This window comes from Strix aluco, chromosome 1 (assembly GCF_031877795.1).
Source record: "Strix aluco isolate bStrAlu1 chromosome 1, bStrAlu1.hap1, whole genome shotgun sequence".
Lineage (NCBI taxonomy): Eukaryota > Metazoa > Chordata > Aves > Strigiformes > Strigidae > Strix > Strix aluco.
The window spans coordinates 119,572,595-119,598,772 of NC_133931.1; the positions used below are offsets into that span (position 1 = coordinate 119,572,595).

The 26,178-nt window shown below is 38.1% G+C and overlaps 1 protein-coding gene across 2 annotated transcripts in view; it reads left to right on the forward strand.

The window, feature by feature from the left end:
* The window catches only part of ITGB1 (integrin subunit beta 1), a 46,680-nt gene that overhangs the window by 6,481 nt on the left and 14,021 nt on the right, over positions 1–26,178 (forward strand). For both annotated transcript variants that reach the window (XM_074832653.1, XM_074832662.1), the window contains exons 2-11: positions 13,803–13,872; positions 14,116–14,201; positions 15,752–15,974; positions 17,995–18,165; positions 18,469–18,707; positions 21,075–21,230; positions 22,198–22,293; positions 23,198–23,287; positions 24,023–24,163; positions 24,285–24,487. In XM_074832653.1, coding sequence (XP_074688754.1) covers positions 13,803–13,872; positions 14,116–14,201; positions 15,752–15,974; positions 17,995–18,165; positions 18,469–18,707; positions 21,075–21,230; positions 22,198–22,293; positions 23,198–23,287; positions 24,023–24,163; positions 24,285–24,487 — 1,475 coding nt within the window. The remainder of the gene's footprint in view (positions 1–13,802; positions 13,873–14,115; positions 14,202–15,751; positions 15,975–17,994; positions 18,166–18,468; positions 18,708–21,074; positions 21,231–22,197; positions 22,294–23,197; positions 23,288–24,022; positions 24,164–24,284; positions 24,488–26,178) is intronic.

The window sequence follows — 26,178 nt, forward strand, 5'->3', positions numbered from 1 at the left end:
CGTTCTAGGGTTTGTTAATTTTCTTTGGTGGAATTGTAGTTTAGTGCATCTTAAAACTGTGCTAACCACGGGCATTGGCACCGAGAGTTGTGTTTGCCTCTTGTGCAGCTAGCTGTTTGATCTGTCCTCGTCTGCTCTGTGTCTTTGTAGGCTGGCAGGACCCACGGGGAGTGATCTGTGGCCTTGCGCTGCCATAAAGCAGATCACAGGATGCTCTACGAGTGAGCTGTGGGGTAACCTGAGTGTTAGGAGCATATCAGGGACCATAGGAGGGCATGTGAAGGACCTGGCATTCTAGTAGCTTGGCCAGCATCCTCTGCAGATTCAGTTGTTCAAGTTTTAATTGGGCAGCATCCAAGCTCTGCGTAGACCCTCAGCTGTCCAGTTTTCCAGATCATAGGTGAAAGGGTTTTTTGTGAAGATGGGTACAGATAAAAGGAAAGTCTGTTTTTGAAGTGGAGATAAATACAAAAGAACGTAATCTTTTTGATGTTAAATAAAAAGCACTCTCCCAGGGATCAAAAGATGACACATTTTAGTAGTTGGTTATCATTAAATTGGGATTAAATTTTGCATCAGGATGACTTCTCATATTATTACCACGTCTTTGATAGTGGAGTGGCTGAAGACTTTGTGTTTGTCCAGTCAGCAAGTGAAATGCTCCCTCTTCTGATAATAAAAAGGAGAAATGAGGAAATCTTTGCTAGCATCATCCACAAGATTTACTAGGGTAAGCAAGGTTGGTTATGTGCTGCCAGTGTGTTCTGGCTGGGGTTTTTTTGTATTACACTGATGTTTTATTTTCTTGTGTATTAGGAAGGTAGTTTTGGTGGGCATAGGGTAAAGTCAGGAATTACCTTCTCTGAGGTTTTTTTTGTGCTTTTGCAAGGTTGTATTTAGTGTATGTTAATGTGCTCACTTTCTGGTGCTAGCTAAAAACTGTCCCGATGCTGAAAGGCATGCTGTAGCCCATCTGCATAAAATACAGGCTTGACAGTTTTTGTAAGGTCACTTTGCTCATTTTGTGTCAGAATAGATTAAAAATCTGCCTATCAGGTGTGCATGAGTGTAACTTATGTGCCTTTCCAAAACCATCTGTAAATGTAATGTTTTAGGAGGTAACATTTGTTCTTTGCTTTTACTGCATAGTTCAAAAATGGGGAATAATTTTTTGTTCTGTTTTTGTCATTTCTATGCAAATACAAATCTGTGTGAGAAATCAATGTTCAAGAATTTCAGTGTAATTTTTCCTGGGTGTGGACTTGAGTGTGAAAAAGGAAACATCAAATTTCCTTTTTCAGAAGAACATATTGTACATATTGGCTATAGGTTGTCTAAAATGCATCATAAAATTGATAAACAATGATAAACATTATTTTTTTTCTATGTATGTATTATCTTCCTCCACTACAGATGCTGTTTACATAACTTTTCAAAGGCTAGACTAAAATGTTGCATAGCCATGTTGCTGATATCCCCAGTTTCAGTGAAAAACTCAACTTCAGCATTAAAGAGTAACTGTAGTGTGTAAGATTGCCAACATTTTTATCACTGCCAGCTGACCAGACTGGAGGGTGTTTAGATAGTAATAAAAATGCTTGCACAGATACTGACTCTTTTTGGTGCATAATTCACAATGCAGTTTCACTTTCTAGATGAATAATGTCTGTATTTAATATGATTAATATTTGCTTTTAGCTGGAAGCAATTTTAATACTACTTCTCCGCAGAGTTTTAAAAAAAAAAAAGCGCTCACTCATTAGCAAGAATGCAAAACTCCGCAGTAGACAAGTGGTTTCAAATTTACTTGAATTTTATGTTTCATAAAATGTTCCAGTGGCCCTTGAACCATAAATTCAACTAAAAATGTGCTTTATTTTCATAGGAACATGGCTCTGCAGCAATGTATACCAATGTAGGTCTTAACTGTCCCTCCTGCCTTAGCTGTGCAGTCTTGCCATCCTCCTTGTATCAGCGGTGGAAGTCATAAGGCTGTACAGTAAGTCATTGAAGTAGCTGATTTGGTTGAAAAAGAGCTTGGCAAAAAATTAATTTTCAGCTAGATCAGCTGTTTCAACTGGGTGACGACATGCGTTACTAGTGACCTGCTTCACACCAAGGGGGAAAATAGGAAAATGTGCAGCTGACAGCAAGAGGAGAGTGGGACTGGTAGTCCAGAGATATGCTGGCATAAACTGCTGTGGAACCTAACAGTATCTGCTCATGCATGCTTCAGTGCTCTTCTGACTTGAGTAATCCATTTTAGCTTGCTAGATCAGGTGAGAAATAACTCAGCAAGGAGTTATTGCTCAGCTTGTTCCACTGTCTCAGTTAAGAGGTGAAAGTATCGTCCGTGGTTGGCACCAGATAGATGAAGGGTGCGAAGTGGGGAATTTTAGGGCCCAGAGAAGTTGAGCTGTCTCCGTTCAGTAGTGGCAGACCGGTAGATCTACTTGGCTACTTTGAGCAACCTCATCTTTTACTACTTTTTGCAGTCCTCTTAGAAGCAGCCTGTGGACTGCAGGCTTAAAATCCTGCTCTGGAAAGCAGCAGAAGTGTATTAATAGGCAGGTTGTTCAGGCAAGTACTGCTTTTTGTAAAGTACTTTGTGATGGCTCTGTTCTTTAAAAAAAAGACACCTTTTAAGGTTGAAGTAATTTTTTTCCTAAGATTGGTGAAGTTTTTCAAGTGCTTAAACTTCAGGATTAAGATCTGGATGAAGTCCACTGTTTGCTTCACTGTGTGCTTACACCTAGCTAGTTATCACTACCATTGAATTAATAATCTTTATTGGTTATATATGTAAAACATACATATGTGAAATTAAATATATACAGAATTAAATATATATTAAGAAATCTCATAGCTCGATACAGGTTTATATGGCTGTATGTAGTTCTGTGGGATGACTTTTTTTTATTACTTCTGCATGCTCATTTTTCCTGACCACTTACCCAATGTTGAAAGTATGCTGAGGATGAGAGTTATTTCAGTACAAGTGTCATTATAAATTGTGTTAGAATAGTGAGTCTTTTGAAAAACCTTGCAATTAAATATTTGGATACTATCTAAGCATTATTCTACATACTTGCCATTCAAATCCTGAATTTAAAAAAAAAAAAAAAGAACAAAAAAAAAAAAAAAAAAAAAATCCAAACAGTCCAACCAACAAAAAAACCTGAAAAACCTTCAGTGTTTTGTTCCTTGCTTGTCTTTGGCCAACTAATTAATTCTAATGATCTACTGGAGAAAATAAAATCAGAGTGACTCCCCAAACTGGCTGGCTGTGTTACAGAGCATTCATAAGCAATCCACTCAAGGCCAGCAAGGAAGGAAGGTGGGCCCATGACAGCCTGGATTTAGGCTGGTTTAGCAGCACTCAAAGAGCCTGGTGTAATTTCGGAGGTCAGTCAGCCTGACAGCCACCTGCCAATTTATATTTCCTCAGCACTCCTCTGTCCGTGTGGAGGTCTGGTTCATTCACTGAGTCTTACGGAAAATGGGTTTTGATGTGGAGGGGAAAGGGGTGACTCAGGGTATTGCTCTGCCAGCCCAGCAAGCAAAGCTGCCTTGGGATGGTGGCGGGGTGGTCCACCAGTGGGAGTGCAGGGGCAAGGGTTGATTTTTTTTTTTTTGGAGGTGGGGATGCTGTAGCACTGCTGTTCTTTCAGAAACAGTTAGCTTTCATCTTGGTTTTGGTTGCTGAAACTGTACCCTGGGTGTTAATGATAGCTACTGGTGGGTGAACACTGCCATGTAACGACAGAGTTTCCGCTGAGTTTGCCCTTTGCGGTGTGTCAGCTTCTGGCTTCCTGCAGTACCTGCAACGATAGCCAGCAAGATGTTTGCAACTGTTTTCTCTTAAAGAAATAGATGAGCGAGACATTGTATTAACTTAAATTCTCCAGCTTTTTACTTAAGAATGTACATGCCTCTGTTCTTTTCCTTTAAAAGAAAAGCTTGTATTAAAGTAAGTTTAGCCAGATTTTGGGACGGTCGTGGATATTACTAAGGCAGTACAGCCTCGGAAGCGTCAGTTACAGTAAGCTGTGTAAGAGCTATATTTATATGTTTAACTAAACTTTTCATTTCCCCCTGTGTGGATGAATATGAGGTTTAAGTTGCACAAAATTAAATAGTCTCTTTATGGGAGTAGTAAGTGGTGCAGAGTGTGTGGGGAATTTAATACTACCACAAGGAACATACACCCGTGTTTTCTACTAGAATGGCTTAAATCATTATGTGGCATTCCTAATTGTAATCTGCCTGAGATGGAAATGCTAAATTTAGCCAAGAAGTCCTGTAGACTGGCAAGACCTATGTAAACAAGCTAAATATTCAATTCACACTCTCCCCCGCAAAGAAAAAGGTGTCACGTTAAGCAAGAGGAGAAATTCAATTATTGTGGCAAAAATGACTGATGGGTCTGAAAGCATTTGAAAAGTGATGAAACAACAGATTATTTTTTTCGTCTTTTAATCACAATTATGTAAAGAGGTACTTGCAATAATGAAAAACCTGAAATATGGAAAAATGCCTACTGCTAACAGTGAGGTTGAGTACAGTGAGAATTCTTACAAATTCAAGGAGACAGCATGCTTGGAGTCATTAAGGCTGTGATGGATGTGAACTACTAGAAACTTCTGTTGGCAAGAGTGTGGAAAATGGGTATTGCTAACAGTGATGGTTTTAAGGGGAAAAGAAATTGGTGGTTTGGTTCTTAACACTTGCATGTCCTCATTATATATTTGTCCTTAAAGAGGAAGCTCTCAAGGTGCACGTGTATAGAAGCCACTGTAGATACAGAAAACAGTAGTTTCAACCACAGTATGGTACCTGTGGGCTTCGGGTGTTAGCTGTTTAGCCTTAGAGAGGTGCTGTCTTTGTGGTGTGCTTGCATGCTCGCATAAGCAGTATATGAATAGGTTTTATTATTTTGTCCTTGCTTAAAATTCAAGGAGCTTCATAATGTCCTTGTAGGAATCCCAGCTTTCTGTGGGCAGGATGCACTGACATAGGATTTCTTAGTGAAAGAGAGGAATGCAGGTGTGTGATGGGGGGTGGAGGGAAATGTTCTGCTTTTTTATTCCAGACTTCAGTAAGCACAGTAGTTTGAGAGGTGTAGAGTAGCAAAAAGTAGTTGCAAACTAGCTTTTCAGAAAAAGATGCAAATGTTTTAGTTGAAACTAGGTATAAGCCATAGATAATAAACACCAGCAATATGCTTTTACTTTTTTAATTACATGTAGCTGCAGGCCTCTGCCTGGTCTGCTTGAGAATATGCAGAGTTGTATTTCTCTCCTAATTTGATGTGGAACATTTAAGCACAATACACCTGTTTGTTAGTTTAGTTTTCAAAAATACAGTTGTCAGTGTTTACCCTATAAATTGCAGTCTGTGGATAATTGCCTGGTAAAAATATCTAAACAAACATATGTGGAAAAAATAATATTCTCATGAGAAAGAGCACCACTTCATTTGGCTCTTAAATGGTTTCCTATATGTGATGATCGTACGTGCGTTGTTTGCTCACATGAGGTGTGTCTAAGCACTACTTGCCTTTCAAGCATCAAGATGCTTTCCAAAGCAACTCCTAAACTGTGGAATCTTAGCTTCAAATTATCACAGAATCACAAAATCATCTAGGTTGGAAAAGACCTTGAAGATCATCTAGTCCAACCATTAACCTAACTGATTTATGATTTAACGGATCAAGAAAACGTTATGTACGTAGTCTCTTTGTCTGTGTTAGGACCAAACTAGGGACAAGGATGGTTAATACAGCAGTGTTCTTAAATTAGTAATTATTGGTTGTATGATAGTACTAAGGAGGTATAGTCATTAATTACAAACCTTCTGTGCATGGCAGTATGTACATATACAACATGAAACAAGATCCCTACTTCAAAAGTGATTCTGACTAACCAGTGTTAGTCCAGCCTGCACCACAGTGCTCTCTAAAAGGCATTAGAACAAAGGGAAGAGATCAAGGTTGTGCTTAGGGTTTGCTGACTTGACAGGTAAAGGCTCTTTGTCCGTGACAGCATCTTCATGTTGTTCCTGAGCACCTTTTCTCATTCTTTTACTTTCTGTCACCATTGTCAGCATGAAATCTGGACTTGTGTGACTTCTTAAATAGAAATATGTTATGAAAAGGCAAACTGATTAGGCTTTAGCAGCACTAGTATTCTTTACAATTTACTATGCAACTTGGTTTTGTTTGTGATATTATTTAGGTTTGCAGCCAGTTGCAGGAGTTTGTCATTAAGTGAAATTATCAATGGATTTTGCTAATGAAAACATGTATAGAAATACAGTGTCATGAAAGAAAACATGGTATGTAATCTGTCCTGACTGAATAGGTTTGCTTCGTTCCCTAGAAGTCTAAACTCAGTAGGTCTCTCCTTGCTTTCACCAGAAGCTTCCTGGCTGCCTTTAGTTGCTTGTTGGAGGGGAAGTATTCACTTTAACTTCTTTCAGTCCATAGTTCAGATTGGCCAGTTCTGCAATTAGAGAGGGATTTCAGCTCTGTGTACTAGCCAGAGTAGTCATACATGCTGCAGGAGGTTTGCAGTCAAAGGTCTCTTCTGTGTCTGAGTGTGAACATACATCTGTTTTCTTTCACTTTCTGCTGGTTAGGGAATTTGGTGAGAAAGAAATAAAGCTCACACTCTGAATCATGGTCCCAAGACTATTTTTATCCCAATAAGCTGTAAAAGCTCTGTGTGTGTACATATATATTACCGGGAACAGGATCAGGAACCCACTTACGTCTTTCTTCCACCTTCCGCCATCTGAGTGCTTCAGTAGATAAACAAGAGTCAAAACTTTTATCAGCTCGTTTTCTGTCTCCATGCCTTCCATTCTTGGTAGCATAGCAGCTTTGGTTTAATAAAGAGCAGTAGACAGTGCTCTTACTCATATATCCTGTAGGGTGATAGAGCGTTCCCAGGAGATGTGAATTCAAATGCTTTGAGGCTGAGGAGGGACTGGAGCCCAGTTATCTTATTCTTGGATATGCCTCAGTGCTGTAAAGTACCTGGGAACCATTACCACCCTCTGTCATGTGAACTATCACAACTGCATCTACTACATGTTTTATCTTTCTCAAGGCGGAGAGATAACAACTATCAGAAAATGTTATCATCTGCAGTTGTTCTGAAATCAGTACCTCTTTTTTTCTGATTATAGAGGAAACTTATGTGTTCTATCAAGAAAAATCTCCATCTCCACCCCTCTCCCTGCAGCCAGGCACCTAACTTGGGTGGATTTGTTTCCACTCAGTAATTCAAATCAAGACCAAAAAATAATTTTCAGAAAAGTATCTAATTGCTTTTCATTCCACTATTTAGAACTGTCAATAAGTTGAGGGCTCCTGTGAAATCCAGAAACAAATATCAATAAATTCTCTATAAAAGGAGTAATATGGTCAAACTGTGCGAGTGCTCATGAAGTTAGCTGTTCTGTCTTGAAGCAGCTGTGTCCTGTATAAACTAACAAACATCCTGTACTTTGGGGACACAAGCCGATACCATGAACAGCCTTCCAGATCTGTTCTCGTGAGCTGTGGCCTCAGCCTGCTGGTATTTGTACATGAACATTTTCATGTATTCAGCTGAAGAGGCGATGTGATGCAGGTGTCCATGCTGGGTTTTCAGTAGTGGTTTTGGACCCACAAGTCTATTTTAGAACCTAATGCTTACTGATTTTTCCCATTAAATCCAGTCCTTTTTGGTGAATTTTAAGCAACTTGATCTCTTGAGAATTTTTTTAGAGCTGTGAATAAACTATGGGTAGTAATGCACTGTAATTGAGAGTTTTAGCAAACCAGTTGTGTTACCATGTATGTTTGTCTGCCATACTAAGCAGAGAGGGCGAGGGTACAGTAGTTTTCATGCAGAGTCTGCAGAATTGTGATATGTTTCTCTGTGGTTCTGGCATGCCGAAATGTGTATTCTCCTCTTTTTTTTGGACTCCCAACCCAACAGGGGCATCCACTGAACTAACCAGTGACATGCACTAATTGTGGCAGATAGATAACCTCAGATAACCGTACTGGAGGAGCAGTCTCCCTCACCTAAGCAGAAAATTAGTTTCCTGTAGATTTTAATTCTTTGTGATTAAAATGTAAGTCCTTACTGGTTTATTATATATTATTATAACATACGATGCTCCACTAAAACAAGAGTGGTTGTGGAAGTGCTTATCGTGAGTATTTGGTGACTGCTTGTTTTATTCCATTAACTTAGAGATAATAACTGACAGAGAGAAATTAAGTCCAGTGTGAAATACTACTGATTCTTTTATCCTGTAGTGTTACGGTAGCTGAAGTGGGTTATGCCTTAAAGCTTTTTCAGGACACAATTTGAGTAAGCAGTCTTGATATGATGAATTTTTTGTGTAAAAGCTGTTTCAGTGCTAAAGAATTTCTTATTTTGCACATTAATCTGGGTTAATGTTCCATTCTTTCCATATTACTGCAAGCAGTTCAAAACCTGCTACGTTTAATGTCTGCGAAGTTGCTGGGAAGGAAAGAACATCGTGGTCTTGATGAGCCATGCTGGTAGATATAGGCTGTTGAAAGCAGTCTTCTAGCATTTCAATTTGGATTAGGGTGCTGCAAAGTCCTGCACTGTCATTGTCTATATTGACTGTTTCCATTAAGCTCACTACCCCTATGTGGGGATACTCCGCTAGCTCATCTCTGATGGTGCAAGACTGGGAGCTGAGCCTGTCTGTGAAAGGCAGCCATCCCAGGGCTGGTCCACATCCAGGGAACAAATAGTTTTGCAGGGTGGGTTAAGGTTTTGGTTCTTTGATTAAAATTTCTTGCTTTTCAACCATCAGTGTTTACCCCAAATCTCCACTTCCATGAAGAAGAATGCATCATGTTGTTTCTTGATCTGGTGGTCCTGGAATTTACTGTGCAAGCAGTGTATCCCAGCTGTAATTCAGTATTACAATAACATTTACATTGATTAAGTAAATAACATAGCTGTTAATGTCACAAATGAAGAATTGCCTATTTAAGATTAATTGGAAAATCTACACCACAAACTTGGAAGTTTTAATCAGAAATAACTCCTTGGTGTGAGATATTTTAATTTCTGTACCTGTGTCTTTCTGAGCAATATACTTCTCTCGAGACAGAGCAACAGGATGCCATTTTACTACTTTCATTTGCTGTACAAGCAGATGTGCTCAGAGTTGTTGCGTGTCACGTCAAATTTGGGTTTGTACTTAACGTCCGTTGTGGGAGTTCTGGCCATCAGGAGTGCTGACAGAGATGTGGGTCATTGCTAGAGGTCTGTAGTGTCCGTGTAACTACTGTCCCACGTCACCCGGGTTGTTTGGTTTCTCCAGTTAAAAATTGCTGTGTCTTTTTTTTTCCTCCATTTTTTTCAGAAATGTGAATGGGTTCCTTGCCAGTCTGTAAAATTCATGCAGAAAAGTGAGGCCCTCAGCTGAAGTCAGTAAACCTTCTGGAGTGAAGGAGAAAGGAACTTTTTTAGCAGGGTAGCCATAAAGTCCTGAAACGGGTGTCTCCAGAGACTATTTAATTTTGCTTATTTTAGAAACATGTCTCTTCCTGCTCTTTTTATAACCAGAGCCTGGATGACTGGGAGTGGGGACTGACTGTGACCACTGTAGTCCAGCATACAGCCGGATCTCTGTGGCTGAGAAGCAGTATCCTTTGCTTTTTCCCCCCCCAGTTTTCTTTTTCTCCATCCCCATCTCGCCACCTCCGCCATGCCAGGATGAGCATTTTTGTACCCAGATGGCTGAAACTAGCCACTTTCTTTGATGAATTAGTGTTTCAGCCAGATCTTTTCCTCGCTTGCTCCTTGATGGCTGCACTAATGCTGGCACTGGTCAGAAAGGAAAGCAGTAAGAATAATCAACCTCCCAGGGGTGTATAATCAACAAAGAAGATGGGGTGGCTTTCTTAAGTGACTTTCCATCCTTACACTAGGTGAAAGTGGCTGTAAACATAATCTCAGGTCTAGGAGGGATCAATTCCATACAGCATTTCTGAATCAAGCTTTAAACCCGTGAAAACGCAGCTGATGCAAAGAGGTGTCAGTCTGCGGGAAGCACGAATGCTAGTTTGAAAGTGTGAGATGCTTATTCATTTCTAGGTTTAAAAGTGTAATTAGAGTGGTGTGTGGGGATGTGAATAAGTAGACTGTATGGTTATTGCCTCAAAAAGGTGGCTCCCGCACAACTCCACTCTTACTGTATATTTAAATGTTTCCCCCGTGGTCTGAAGTGTGGTTATGTATTTCAGTAGAAAGCTTTGCAGCAAGGCACACTTCAGTATGCAGTAGGGACTATGCCTTGTAGTGTTTTCCTTTGCTTGGCATTGGCTTGGTGGATGCCAGAGTACTGGGTCAGCTGAGGAGCTGCTCAACTGAGTAGAATAATACTGCAGTGGCCTAACGTATTGTTAATGTTGTCTTAATTTTGGGATAAACTGTGGCCTGCGTCAGGTGGGGTGAAATGCTGAGCTGAAGAGTGGTGAGAGGACAGCAGCATAGCCAGTGATATTTCATTTCAAAGGAATTAATGTTTCTATAACTCTTACAGTTTGGTTTTTTCTCTTGATCCCATTTGCCCAGTTAATTTTCTGCACAGGTGGTGTTGCTGTTCTAACAAATTTTCAAAGTTGCAAAAGGCTTTCTGCTGTGGAGTAGTTAACTTAATTTCTAATTAATTAATTAATCTTGATGATTAGCAGAATACAACGGTGCTAAATATTTGATTTGCAAATTCAAAATTAGTCTCACTATGGAGAAATAATCCTTCCTTTTTCCTGTTGTCACTTAATGAGTCTCTCATTTCAAATTAGAAGCTCCAGAGATTTCCATCAAAACTGGTTTTATAAAGGAAAAATTCTCTTCAAGCATTACGGTTTGTAGAGGCAGTTAGCAAAAAAACTTGGAAAGCAACGAGTCCAGACATTCAAGGTTATGGCCATGTTTGTCTTCCTAAAATATTTAACAAAAATAGAGTACGGTTCACAAATGTGCAGAAATAATTTTAAAATCAGTTTTTCAACAGCACACCATTTGCAGCCTTTTTAAAAAGATCCAACTGGTGATATAGTTATTGAAGAGATTTCAGTTCTTGGCAAGCTTACCTTTTGTAAGCTTTGAGCTGCTTTTTTTGAGAGGCGAAGAAAACATCACTTTTTCAAGGATTCTGGGATAATTTTCAAGTATTTAATTAAAAAGGGGAGAACAAGTATAATAGGAAATATGTAAACGTTGCGCAAAAAAATTCATTTCTTTCTTGTAACAATGGGTTCTTTTCTGTTCCCATCATCTGTGGTTGAATGCTGACATGGGGTTTAGTTCCAGCTCCACCAACTGTTTCCAAAGGCTTCCTCTGGCTGTCTAGTGTAGTTAGGCGTTCTTTGTTTTGGTTTATTCCCTGAATAGAGAAATCTGCAACAGGGCAATCCACAGCACTAACCAGTGACTTGCAGGAGAATGTATTTGACGCTGTTGTGACCAGGCTGCTGCAGTGGCTAGGAGGAGGTCTGGAGCCTGAGGATGTGCATTGCTTTGCTTGCATTAAAGAACAATCAGAATTGAATACAAATTAGCAAACCTTTACTCGAGTTTTTCCAAAACTCAGCAGATGGAAAAGCTATTAGGCAGTGGAGGTAGAGGAAGCGAGCTAGCATGTGTCGGAGGGCAGGCGGCTTGCTTTGGGAGAGGCATTGGCTTGGCCATATATGGAAGAGGACATTTTCCTTGTTCACTTTACGGGCAATCTGTGCCCAGAACTACATTCATCACGTGGATGCATTTCCACAGGAACATTTCTCTTCCAAATGTTCTTAATCATAGTTTTCGCACTGTGTCACATCTTTGCTGACTTATTTATACAGTCTGCATGGGCTCGCTGTGCATCCGCTGCTGGTCTGCCCTAAAAAGGTGAACTGTTTATAATTTTCTTGTTTTGACTAACAGAAAAGACAGTACTAAACTGATGCCAGCAGCTTAATTTTTTTCTTACTGAAAACCCCACCCCATTCTGGTCTGTACTTAAAGCAGAACTGCTTCTAGAGTAACAAAATATCCTTTCATTTGAGGGAAGTAAGTGTTCGTGAAAGAGAGCTTTTGTGAATGAAGGACTGATCACCTCAGCAGCGATGGGCAGAGGGAAAAATTGGAATTAGATTCGTGCAATAAGTAATGTTCAAAAGTTAAGGTATAATGCACAGTTCAATTATTTCTTTGTTTTTTTATCAGTAATTTGTTATGTGCAATGCAAAGTCATTCCACAGCAAATTGTCTTGATTCTCCTGTGTCTAAACTCCCCACCACCCTCTAGCTACGGCATCCACTGAAGAGTGGGCCAAAATGATTTATCAGAAAAATATGAACCATCTAATACTGTTGCTGGATACCATTTGTTAGCAAAGGATTGGCTTCTGTTTGAAACCTTCTCCACCAGATTTTAGAGCAGCTCTCCCTTCTCCGTTAGGTCTGGCTGGATGTGCAAAGTAACAATTATGAATGACCTCAAATCAGTGTGGGAAAATCAAAGCTCAACTGCTGTGTTAATTTAAGCATTGCTCACTTTGCTGCTAATTTGTATGAATAATAGTACATCTTCTAGAAAATGACAGGTTCGTTTTAGAAGACTGCCAAATTCACTTTTCCTTGGCAATATTGCAAGATATTTTTTAGAACAAAAAGGCATTAATAATATTGATGTTTCCAGGATGACTGGAAAGGCTTTAATTAGCAACAACATTTTAGGATGACCAAGGAAATTGGCAGCTATGGTCCAAGTTCTCAGAATTCTTACAAGGAATAAAAGAGAAATGGAGTTTAAAACAGTACCAAAATTTCAAAGATGTGACAACTGACCCTCACTGACTATCTGCTATTAGAGTGGAAGAAAATTTAGGAAAAAATGGTCTATTTGAAACCTATTTTTAGAATGTAATCCTAGCTCTGTAGTAAGGAGTGAAGTCTCACTGCTGATTAGGGAAAATGACAAGTCAGTAATCCTAAATTGTGGCATATAAACATTCAAATCTTGTCTCATAATGTGTATAATTATATAGTTTGTATGTATTTATTTTTTCTGCCAAGCTTTCATTAAGATTTATAGCACTGAACAAAGTGTAGAGTGTTTTTTCTTTAATAAGGATGTTGTCTAAAGAAGAAAAACGGGCTGAGTTTATATCAAAGATGCTTTATGTTTCGTATTGTGAGACAAAATTTCTAGTTTGGAGTATAAGGTGCAAAGTTAGGCTGTAAAATGCCCTTTGAAGATTCTGAGGAAAATATTTTGTAAGGGGCCTTGATGTTTATCTTAAAACAGAGACTTTAACAGAGAAACTCCATTTCCGTCTTGTGTTTCTGTGTTATCTTTATTTAGAAGTCTCTCTCTGATAACATTCAGAGCATAAATATTTTTTTATAAGATGTTAATAGATTGGTTTGGGTTCTTCCCACCACCAACTGAAGAGCATTTCCAAATTTCTCATAGCTTGCTGGTTTACCTAGCATAAGAGTATTTCAAAATAATTTAAGAAGCTACCCTGTTTGAGGCCACCTAAATGCAGTTTAGCCCACAAACATGGTTGTATTAGAGCAAAGCTGTCCAGCTAGTACAACTAAGATAATTTGATTTGCATCTGCTCCATGTTCCTTTTGTCTTCTGAAACAGTTACCTGTCAGCAGTTTCATGCTTTGTTTTTTTTGGTGGTGTTGATTGGTTTTTTTTGCTTACTCGTTACGATAAATCATAAAATTTGGTGTTCTGTTTTTGTATTTCAGACTAATTTAAAATTGGTCACATGGGCTGGCATCCTCTGTTGCTTGATATGGAATGGATTTGCTCAGCAAGGTAAGTCACTTGATTTCATTGCAGCAGTTTAATGTTGCTTTGAAACTATATATATTTAGCAGTTATTTATATAGATAAATATATCATTGTTAGATGCATGCTAATGGCAATATGTCAATCATATCTCGTGTTAATAACCTGGTTGTAGTTAGAATTTAGTTTACAAAGCCAGAATGAAATAAACTAAAATTCTGTTGTTGTTGGCAACTTTTTATAAATTGACTGATTTGTGTTCTTTGCTAGGTGGAAGTGACTGCATAAAAGCTAATGCAAAATCATGTGGTGAATGTATACAAGCAGGACCAAACTGTGGTTGGTGTAAAAAATTAGTAAGTGTTGTTTTTATGGTTTGATTTTTTTTCCCTTGGTTTCAAATTTTAGTAAATGCTTTAGCTGTATAGAAATGTCTATTTTCATTAATAATAGTTTACTGTTTCAAATCTTCAATTTGATGCTTATTTGTACTTAAAAATTCAGATACTGTGAATTTCCTGATGTCCTGATTTGGGTATAAGTGCTTTTCACAATGTGTTTACTTCTCCTTTTTTAAATCTTAAGTGTATACAGACCCTACAGGCTGTCTTACGGTTATTTAAAATCATTCCATCGTGAAATCTGTCTGGGTATGCTTAATTATATTCTTCCAGTGACATTAGAGTAAGAGGTAATTTTAGACAGACAGAGGTGGAGTAGGGGAAGAGATTGAAGATTTTCTTTTATAGAAGAAAGATGTTAAGATTTTAGGTTCTTGTTGTTGGTAGACCGGGGGGGAGGAAGGAGATTGGTGTGGGTGGTTTGTTTCCATATGAAACATAAAAAGAGTGCTTTCTTACGTAATTAAAAAACAAATTCAGAAATACAAAATGTAAGATAAGCTTAAATTGTGTGATTTAACCAGTGTATGATGAAGTGTCTTCTTCAGGTTAGAAACAGAAGAAAATGTTTTCTACAGCTGCTCTCCAGTTTGTTACTGAAAACTGGGAAATTTTTCTGTTTCTTGCTAGAAGATGAAAATGTATATTTATTTCCATATAGTACCTACTGACTATCTCCCAAACCAGCTTACAAACTTTAAACATTTAATTAAACTGACTAAAATTTGGCCTTGAGCTGTCAGATTCATTGTAGGTCCTACTCACCAAAAACTGACAAGCTTTAAGATATATTTATTTATATGTGTATTTTGGGGGGGGGGGGAGGGGAAACCAAACCAGAATTGTGAAGTTTCTCAGTTAGAAGCCTTATTTATTTATTTATATTTGAGGTTAAAGCTTTTTTTAGTTTGAGGTAATGGTAACTTGTTGTTCAGAACAAAGTTACATATTGGTTTTGCTTATGGATCTCACTTTCAGATTGAATTTCCCCAAAATAAAAGAGTTGTCGTCTGCCTTTCCCCTGCTCTGTCAGCATATTGCCATTTTGTTGTGGAGTACCAAAGTACACTTACATAATCTTTAATTAAAGCCTTTTTTTAAAAAAAAAAGTTAAAAGGGAGGATAGTTGCCAAGTAGGCTGTACAAATAGGTTCACAATATTGATGACTACGTGAAGATGAGAGCTTTTTCTACCTGCTATCACTTCTAGAGTAGCCAATTTAAAAGGATATCCTGCCAGAGGATGTTATGTCGGAGGTGACATTGGACTTCTTTTTTTTTGTTTTTCTTCATCTTACTTACATCTTACAGACAGATAAGTATAAGTAGATGCAAACTCCTGGACTAAATAATAGTCACCGATGTATTTAGTATAATTTAACATATTTCAGGACTGTGTGTTTAATGGCTGATCTTTATAATTTTTTTTAAAGTGTTATTGTGGGTAGAGTATAACAAATTGCAGATAGCTGTAAACTTGATACTTTTTTGCCTGTGTTTTCTAGGACTTTTTGCAAGAAGGAGAACCAACATCTGCCAGATGTGATGACTTGGCAGCACTAAAGAGTAAAGGCTGTCCTATGGAAGATATAGAAAATCCCCGAGGTGACAAACAGGTGCTTGAAGATAGAGAAGTAACGAATCGTAAGATAGGTGCTGCAGAGAAGCTGAAACCAGAGGCCATTACACAGATCCAGCCACAAAAATTAGTACTGAAACTCAGAGTCGGTAAGGACGGTTTCATTCTAGTCTTTGGATGATTTTTCTGTCACCACTGCATCTGCATTTTTTGTTTTGAACATGTAGCCATTTACAGAAACTACTATTGTTCAGATAACCTGAATGATAGCAGAGCCATTCAGGTCAGCCCCAGGTGTTTAGATACTCCAAATAGTGTTTGATTTTTATGAAAGTTTAGATATTATCACTTGTTCCCAATAGAACTTAGGAGAAAATAGATACAGCATGGATTGATACATATATCAAAAAGGTAAAATTGTTTTGTTTTCAGTATTTTGTAGGTTATTTTCTATAGTGTGGCTTCTTAGAATGAAAGTCAAGGAGTGAGCAAAAACTTAGAGAAGTTATGAGAGCATATGCTTTTCCTTGAAGTACTGTCGATGCTTGAAGTCTGCGTGTCTGAACTGAATGGTTTTGTAGTTATGCAGCAAGATTTTTGGATTGCTACATAAACTACTTTCCAGAGGCTAAAGATGTGGACACAGGCCTACAGTAATGAGAACAAAGTAGTTGTGTACCATTTCCAGCCCTAAAGAGAACTTTTATTTCATTCAAATGAGGGGAAAAAAAACAGGGCTAGTAGCTCATACAGTACTTGAGCACAATGGAGGTTGTCCTTAAGGAGATTGTAGGTACTGCAGGTGCATTCAACAGCTACCTTGTACTTAACCTGGAATAAGAGCCTGCACTCAGCGTCAGCTGCTTGGTAGTAATTGCCTTAATAAATGCAAGATGATCTGAAGAAGCTTAGCGTGATGAGGAGAGGAAAGGAATGTTATTTTACAATTTTGGTATTGTCCCTATTTATTTCTAATGTGACCCTTTCAGCTTCAAACCAAATTATTCCTCTTTTGACATGGAAGTTCCTGCATCAGAACATACGAGGGACCTGGACAACCAGAACCTAATTACCCCAAAAATTATTACTCTGTTTATAAGCACTTTTTTTGTTCATAAGTTCTCTGATGACAGATTGTGTGCTTGCAGAGGGGGATATTTGCTTTCTGTGCAGGCTTTTTCATAAACAGTAGCTAAGGAAAATATAAAGTTTTTAGGCTTTGGTTTTAGTGGTTGTTCTTTTTGCAGGGTTTTTTCTTATGAAAACCATGCTGCCCTTCTAAGAGTTTCCCCAGTTTGCTAATTTTGCTCATATTAAGCAAATGTTTGCTAATTACCAAGCAGACTTTAGCAGCTGCAATATCACCATTTAACTTGAGTGACTGAGAGGAGTTGGGGGGGGGGGAAACTTCCAATTCTATTCCTTATTTCATATATAACAGGCAAAAGAATACTTTTCCATTTTCCAGCGGGGGGCGTAATTCTTCTGCAGTGTCTTTCAACATCAGAGTCTTGAGACTACAGCTTGATAGAAGAGAAAGATATCAACAAACTCTTTAATCACTCAGTATCTTGAGTCACAGCCTGAGACTACAGGCTTCTCTTGGCAAAACTGAGGGTCTGGGCTTACAATTGCAACAAATGGTAACTTGCTGTTATCTCGCTGTCATTTCTGTGCTCTCAGCCTCTATTTGATGTAAAGTAATTTGAAATATTCCATCCAGAACTGATTGTTCTTTTATAAACCTTTTTAAAGAATGTGAGTTTTTTTAAACTAAAACCCTGAGAATTTTTTGAGTAATCTTGGATGCAAATAGATACTGAAAACTTGTGCTATTAGATCTTACAGGAATCTTGTTAAAATATTGCAAGTATGAAGATTTGAAATTGCAGCAACTAAGAGAGGCTTGATTTTTGGCAGGCTAGTATTTTCTACGGAAAGATAAAATACTGTGGAAGTACAAAGTTGAACATTTGAAAGAAGTACTTGAAATTTTTTTCATCTTAATTTGATGTTAAGCATTTTTATTAACAGGAGAAAAAAATCACTCATCTGTAGTTCAAAACCTCCATCAGTATTTCAAAGCTTTTCCTTAAAAAGGCATTTTTCTTCCTAGTGAAGTTGTAGAATTTTTAATGGTTTCTATTTGTTGTTTAATCTCTGAAACAGGGGAACCTCAAACATTTTCACTAAAATTTAAGAGAGCTGAAGACTACCCCATTGACCTTTATTATCTTATGGACCTCTCCTATTCTATGAAAGATGATTTAGAGAATGTGAAAAGTCTTGGAACTGCTCTGATGTTAGAAATGGAAAAAATAACTTCAGACTTTAGAATTGGTAAGAAAGATTTTCCTATTCTAAAAAAAAATAAAAATCAAGTTTCCTTCCTGATGTTTTTCACATGACTGTGTATGAAGAGGTTTGGGGTTTTGTTAAATTAGCAGTATTATGGCAGATATTTTAATACATAGAATCTGTTGAGGAACGTGAGAGTACTTGGTGTTTATGGAGAAAGTGGAACATAAACAAGTATGAGAGCTATTTCTGATGTCAGTTCAGCTACTTGCAATCTGTTGTGTCATAATATAAATAAGAGACTTCCATTCTTCAACTTATAGGGTTTTTGTTGTTCTGTCTTAGGTTTTGGCTCTTTTGTGGAGAAAACTGTGATGCCATATATAAGTACAACACCAGCCAAACTCAGAAATCCTTGTACAGGTGACCAGAACTGTACAAGTCCATTTAGCTATAAAAATGTGCTCAGCCTTACCAGTGAAGGAAATAAATTCAATGAGCTTGTAGGTAAACAGCACATTTCTGGGAATTTAGATTCTCCTGAAGGTGGATTTGATGCAATAATGCAGGTTGCAGTTTGTGGGGTAAGTGTGTATTAGTTTTCTTTACTACTCTGTTAGATTAAAATTGTTTGAATACAGCCTTAGTGTTTTATGGTGGCTGATGTTTGAACACGTCATCTCATGCTAGCAAGGCAAGACAGACTAGGCAGACTGCATGGATGCATGTATTTGTCTTTCATAGAGACCTCTAGTGAGTGAATGAAACCAGGAAATGGGAAAGTGCCAATTAGAGGTCACATTCACAGCTGAAGATGCGTTCTAGAGACAAAGTTTTTAAAGTTAGCTGTAAAAGAAGAGTCAAGTTCTGCTCAAAAGTGTATGAAATGCTGAGTAAATAACTACTCTCAAATTATTTCAAAGCTTTATATGCTTCTTGTAGTTGTTGCTTCAGAATGGTTTGGTGGATTGTAACTTCTACTAGCTTCTCAGACAGAAGTAGAGGGAAACCTGTTTTTTGTTTATTTTTGAAGATCTGATCTAGATCACTGCATTCTTCATTTCCATAGTCTGACAGACCATTCTATGGACCTGTACAACATGGACTCCCAAAAAAGTGATAACTGAGTTTATTGCTTTGTTATCGTGTTATTTTTGCAGTTGATCAATGGAGTCAGGACTTTCTAAAACAATCTAGAGTCTTATTTTAACAGTATTAATCATAAGCCTTTTGGGTTTTTTGTTGTTTTTTATTTTTGGTGGTTGTGGTGGGTTGACTCTGGCTGGATGCCAGGTGCCCACCAAAGTCACTCTATCACTCCACCTCCTCAGCTGGACAGGGGAGAGAAGATATAACAAAAGGCTCGTGGGTTGAGATAAGGCCGGGGAGAGATCACTCAACAATTACTGTCACAGGCAAAACAGACTCAACTTGGGAAAATTAATTTAATTTATTTCCAATCAAGTCAGAGTAAGATAATGAGAAATAAAACCAAATCTTAAAACACCTTTCCCTCACCCCTCCTTTCTTCCCAGGCTCAACTTCGCTCCCGATTTTTCTTCCTTCTTGCCCCCCAGCAGTGCAGGGGGATGGGGAATGAGGGTTGCAGTCAGTTCATCACACATCATCTCTGCTGCTCCTTCTTCCTCAGGGGGAGGACTCCTCACACTCTTCCCCTGCTCCACCGTGGGGTCCCTCCCATGGGAGACAGTCCTCCACAAACTGCGCCAGCGTGGGTCCCTTCCATGGGCTGCAGTCCTTCAGGAACAGACTGCTCCAGCATAGGGGGTCACAAGTCCTGCCAGCAAACCTGCTCCAATGTGGGCTTCCCACAGGGTCACAGCCTTCTCCAGGTGCATCCACCTGCTCTGGTGTGGGGTCCTCCCTGGGCTGCAGGTGGATCTCTGCTCCCCCGTTAACCTCCAAGGGCTGCAGGGGCACAGCCTGCCTCACCATGGGCTGCACCACGGACTGCAGGGGAATCTCTGCTCCAGCACCTGGAGCACCTCCTCCCCCTCCTTCCTCACTGACCTCGGTGTCTGCAGAGCTGTTTCTCTCACATATTCTCAATCCTCTCTTCAGCTGCAGTTGCACAGGTTTTTTTTTTTTTCCCCTTCTTAAACACGTTATCCCAGAGGCGCTACCACTGTCGCTGATGGGCTCGGTCTTGGCCAGCAGCAGGTCTGTCTTGGAACTGGCTGCCATCGGCCCTATCAGACATGGGGGAAGCTTCTAGCAGCCTCTCACAGAAGCCACCCCTGTAGCCCACCCCCACCTGAACCTTGGCACACAAACCCAATACAGTGGTAACTGGTATTTATGTGACACATTTATATGGTCTTATCTCTTTAAATTAACTAGAACTTCAACTTGATGGAAGAATTTTTAAAAAATAGGAAAGGGTAGGTTACAGAATTAATTAGGCCCTGCGGTTGTGGGCCAGGATGCTTGTGGGACAGTGAAAAAGGGCACTCATCTGGCGAGCACTATGCTGCATACGAATCTGGACTAGAATGTCAAAAAGCCTGATGATTCTTCAGAGCCTAGTGCCAGGCAAGCCACAATCTTCCAGTTCGAGACTGCGGCAGTGCTCTACGTGCTAATGTCCGCTGTGCTCAGGCTGTGCGGTAGTGACATAGAAGTGGACTTGGCATTGAAGAACTGGACAGACATGCCCAACTTCTAAAAACTTATCATTCTTCGAATACTCTAGTGAAAACTGAACAGACCAAAGTATGTCTCAAAAAGAACGTTTCTTGCCTTTGGTGAAAAGCCTGCAACAGATGTTTTGGAGCAGACAATTAAGTGCAAGTGCTTTTAAGGTTTGAGTGGATTATGATTTCCAGGGTGACACTTTTGCAGTATGGCTTCTCCAAAGTCTGTCTTTTATCTCTCAATGCTATAAAATAAATTGGTGCAAAATACCAAAAATCCATTTTTTGTTTCCCAAGGAACAAATTGGCTGGAGAAATGTTACGAGACTATTAGTGTTTTCCACAGATGCTGGATTTCACTTTGCAGGAGATGGTAAACTTGGTGGAATTGTATTACCAAATGATGGGAAATGTCATCTGGAAAATAATATGTACACAATGAGCCACTATTATGTAAGTCTTTACATCTTATTCTAGAGAAATTAATACTTTGTGATGCTTAAGGTCAAAAAAACTCATTAGGTCGCCTAGTATAGTTTCAGATCGCTACATCTTTTGAACTTTACCCATTTACCTCTGTATGGCATCAAGTGATTTTAGCTTAACTAAAGCAAATGTGCAAGAATTAATCCAGTCTTGATTGGAAAATTTCAAGAAATGGCAACTTTCACACTATGATTTTTGTTGTTGGATTTCAACTTTTTAAATAATTAATAACCCTGCATGTCCACTGGCAAACTGGTGGCTCTGTCCCATTGTTTTATCATTTTGTTAGTCAGAAAGTCAGAAGTATTTTACTACTGTAAAAAATAATGTAAAATAGAGAGCTTCTTGGTAGGTGTTTTTAAGACAGCTTGAAATCTTGCAAAGTTTATGATAAAAGTATGCTTAACAACATTGACTCATAGTTTGTTGATAAGTAGATCAGACAAAATGTGAAAAGAAGAATATTTACTGAATGGGGTAAACACAATAAGCTTTACAAATTTTATGTGTTCATATATTCCTAAAGTTATGTGAGCTATTTTTCAGTAAAAGCCTAAAATTAATTCAGTTTTATTTAGTCTTTTCTTTATGAAACAGTGCAAAAGGTAGTGGTTTTCACTGAGATAAGTCATATGGAAAATTACCGAAGGTAATTTTCTGAGAACATTGAGATTAGGGATTTAACCTGAAGACTTTAAATGTCAGGGAATACAATAATGTTATTGTGGAAAAAGCACCTACCTTCATGGGGCATATATGGAATCTTTTCAATTTGTTTTCAGGTTACTTTGGTTTAAACTGTGACATAAGATGGCTAGTTAGAAGTCTTATGTATGTTTCTAAAGGTGGTTTGTTTTTATGATGTCAGAGTCTTTCTGATTGTTTTAGAGCATGTGTCCCAGATTTGAATTGCATTTATGCTTGATTTTTATAGGATTATCCTTCTATTGCTCATCTGGTACAGAAGCTTAGTGAGAACAATATTCAGACAATCTTTGCTGTTACTGAAGAGTTTCAGGCAGTTTATAAGGTAAAGATAAAAAACACGTGTTTCTGGTTTCTGTACTCTTTCCCCCCTGTTAACACAAAGACTGACTAGATTTGCTTTGAAATTATTAAAATTGCTTGATTTGAAACTAAAATAAGTTTGGAAATGATCATGGATGGTTTTATTCACATTTTTATTATTAAGCCTTTTTTACTTGTTCAAATTAGTACTGAGTGCATGTGTAATTTCCAAGGAGAAAGTGACCCTCCTCCATAGCCCTCTTTATAGGTAGAAGGAAGTGGAGAACAGATTTGCAGTGCTACTTTTTATGAACATTTTTACAACAAAATAGCTGAGAGGGTTGTGGACACTGAATCAAGAGACACACTTATGAAAGAGCATATTTTGTCCTTTGTGGTCTATTTATATTCCTCATGTTTAACTAAACTGCTGGATGTGATTGTGAAACAGGAAATGACTGTGTAAAGGAGATGCATATTTTTCATCGTTTTAACCTAACAAGGTATTTTTCTTTTTTTAGCTATATTCAAGTTGTAAGTGGTTTTTACTTTTTGTTGGAAATCATCTTTTATCTGTCTATCTTTAATGCACTAGAAGCGTGGTGCTGCTTCTTTAAGATCTTGAAGATACCTTGTATGTGGTCAGCTTGTATAAGAGGAGGTCTTAGTATTCTATTACCAAATTTGACATGAAAATGCAGAGGAAAAGAAAAGGCTGGATATTTATTTATACTAGTAGTGCTGTGTATAACCTCAAAAATCATGAAGATCACCAGCAACACTTTAGCCTTCTTGTTTGAAGTACTTGGTCTTGACTAGTTAATCCACCAAAGCATTATATCACCATATAGATATTTATAGTACAAATTATACATTGTTTGTTAGTAAGACTTTAATTTTCCTTTTACTTTTGTAAATATTGAAAGGAATTGAAAAATCTGATACCAAAATCTGCAGTGGGAACGTTGTCTTCAAACTCCAGCAATGTGATTCAGCTGATCATTGATGCATACAATGTAAGTTCACCTTTTATTCAGGTTGTGTTTATTTTTCTTGCTTCTAAGTTGTTATGAGTTTTTTTCAAGCAGATACTCTAAGGTGGATTTTATTTTTTTTATATAAAATACAAAGTTAGTACACTAAACTATAAATATACCACCATTGCAGTAAAACCACATTAGACATACAGACACTATGGCCATAAGAGGTTAGATGACAAAGATGTATTCTTAAAGCCACTTAAAACAAAACTACAAAGAAAAGTTATTATCCATGTTTTCCCTTTTTAAAAAATAAAACCCACAACCAAAAATCCCACTGTTTCTGCATCATCTTCAGTTCTTGCCTTCTTTCCACATGAAAGAGAAAAGGGCTGTTTTGCAACCATTTGACCCCAATGTCTGTATCAACCTTAGGGACCTCCTAAGGTTTGGCCCCAAAATATTTTCTTCGTAGCTGTGTTGTGTAAATGGCCCCCATTTCTCCTTCGGAGTACACGGAGCAAACAAGTGTCTCCAACATCTGTGGAGACCTGCCCTGGCCCTGCATAACAGGGTTCAACCATGAGAAGGGGTCACCACGGTGTGACTATGGGCAGCCCTGGGCTGGTGTTTCTTGACATGTTGGAATTTAGGTAATTCCAGTGTGCCCATGGGATTGGCATTTAGACTGTGCATAGTTGTGTAGTGTCTTTTCTTCAGCAGAATGCTTGTGCAACTCAGTTCGAAGTTAGCTAATAACTATTGGTTTAGTCCCTTTCTTCAGAGGTTATCCTGGAAAACAGTAAGCTACCAAAAGGAGTGACAATCAGTTATAAGTCTTTCTGCAAGAATGGAGTGAATGACACGCAAGAAGATGGAAGGAAATGTTCTAACATTTCAATTGGAGATGAGGTAACTTACAGAATATGTGCTGCCACTAAAAAATAAAATATAAACACTCAGGTGTTGGTTTTTTTAATAGTACAGACAAAACTCCTTTTAGTAATGTAGCACTCTTTATTTTTCTTTGCAGGTTAAATTTGAGATTAATGTAACAGCTAATGAATGTCCAAAGAAAGGACAAAATGAAACAATTAAAATTAAACCACTGGGGTTCACTGAAGAAGTGGAAATTAATCTACAGTTCATCTGTGAATGTCAGTGTCAAAGTGAAGGAGAACCTAATAGTCCAGCCTGCCATGAAGGAAATGGAACATTTGAATGTGGTGCATGCAGGTAAACAGATTTTTTTTTTAAATTTTTGCAAGAGAGAAGTATGAGCAAGACCCCTTAACTAGGGTTTATTTGATTTTTTTTAACTAATTTTTTTAGTGAAAGGACAAGAATTGCTATTATGGACCTGTTTCTTTTAGGATATTTTGACATACTGCCTTATCTCTACAAATAATGCCTATGCTGAAATTCCTAGTATTGATCATTAGATTGGCAGTATTGTACAAGTCAGAATTCAAATTTGGCCTTGAGTCAGTACCTTTAAGGATATAGGTCTTACTGCTTTTCCTGTTCCTTTATTTAATTTTGAGGTCAATGTAATAGGGCAAAATTATGGATTTATGGGACAAAATGAATGGAATTACTTTGTTTTTGCCAAGTATTCATACTGATCTAATTATACCCTTCTAATGTGAGGTCTGTTGATTTTGAGAAATTCAAAGGCTTCCTAGTTTTTTGGTAGGAGCTCCTACCCAGATTGGCACCAGTTGTTTCATAGCAGGAAAGAGTGAAAATCATAGAAGAATCACCTTTTATTTTGGATGACATCTCAGTCTCTTCTTCCTGCTTTATTTCTAACCTTTTGGAATCTTGTTACAATGTTTCTCCTAATTGCATATATCTGTAATTCTTTCAGAATATATATAATTTTTTTGTATACTTATGCCTTTGAAATGTCCGTTATTGCCCATCACAGGAATTAGATTACACATGCATTCCTTAATACACATTTGAAAATAAGTAAAATGATAATGGATTTTCTGGAATTACACGCAATGAAAGCAGAGTAAAATCTTAAAGTTTCAGTGAAGACTGGTTGAAGATCAACCTAATAAATCAAAGTTTAAGCCTTCCTCCCCCCCACCCCCCAAGAAACCTACAGCAAAAGTGAAAACTGTTTCTTCTTGGAAACCCTTGAGAGGAGAATGGTAAAAGCAGAATAGGATTAAGATCTTCTCCAGGAAAACAAGATGCAGGACTTTGGAAGACAGTACTGGTTCCTGCTCAGTGAACTGTAACTGAAATAAAGTGTAGAATTCTCATTCCTCCTGGTTTAATATATGACTTATTAAAAATGAAGCAAAATACACAGACTTCAGTCTTAGAGGACTATTGGTGTAGGATGGACTAACATCTGCCTGATGAAGTTGGTGGTGGTAGTTAACAGGGTGTTTGAAAGACTGAGGTATGGCCCCCTAAGGGCTTAGTATTCTGTATGTTGAGGGATAAGCCACTTTGAATCCAGTATTTGTGGTTCATTGCTCCATTTTGCAGTAAGTTTTTGATGTTCCCTTTAAATAAGGAAAACAGATTTTCCCATCTTTGTGTAGAAAGACTTCTTAAACTTGGTATCACTGTCACTGGTGTCCCCATGGTTTCATGTCAGGGAGAACAGACTGGTGGGTAAGAACTGCCTTTTGTAATCATAGCAATTTCCCAACTGAACTGTTGTCTCTTATGCCCCACAGCAGTTTGTTAATCACTGCTGGAAACAAGAACAACCTCTGTTTGTTCATTGATATTTTAGCCTTGATAATGAGAAGTGCTGATCCCCAAAGATCTCAGCTGAATGTGCTGGTGCTCAGCAGCTCTGAAGATCATCTACTCCCCTGCCTAATTGCTGTTCATGGGAAATCTTTTTATTGAAAGGTGACAGCAGCTACAGTGAACTGTCACTTAAAAATAATTATTAT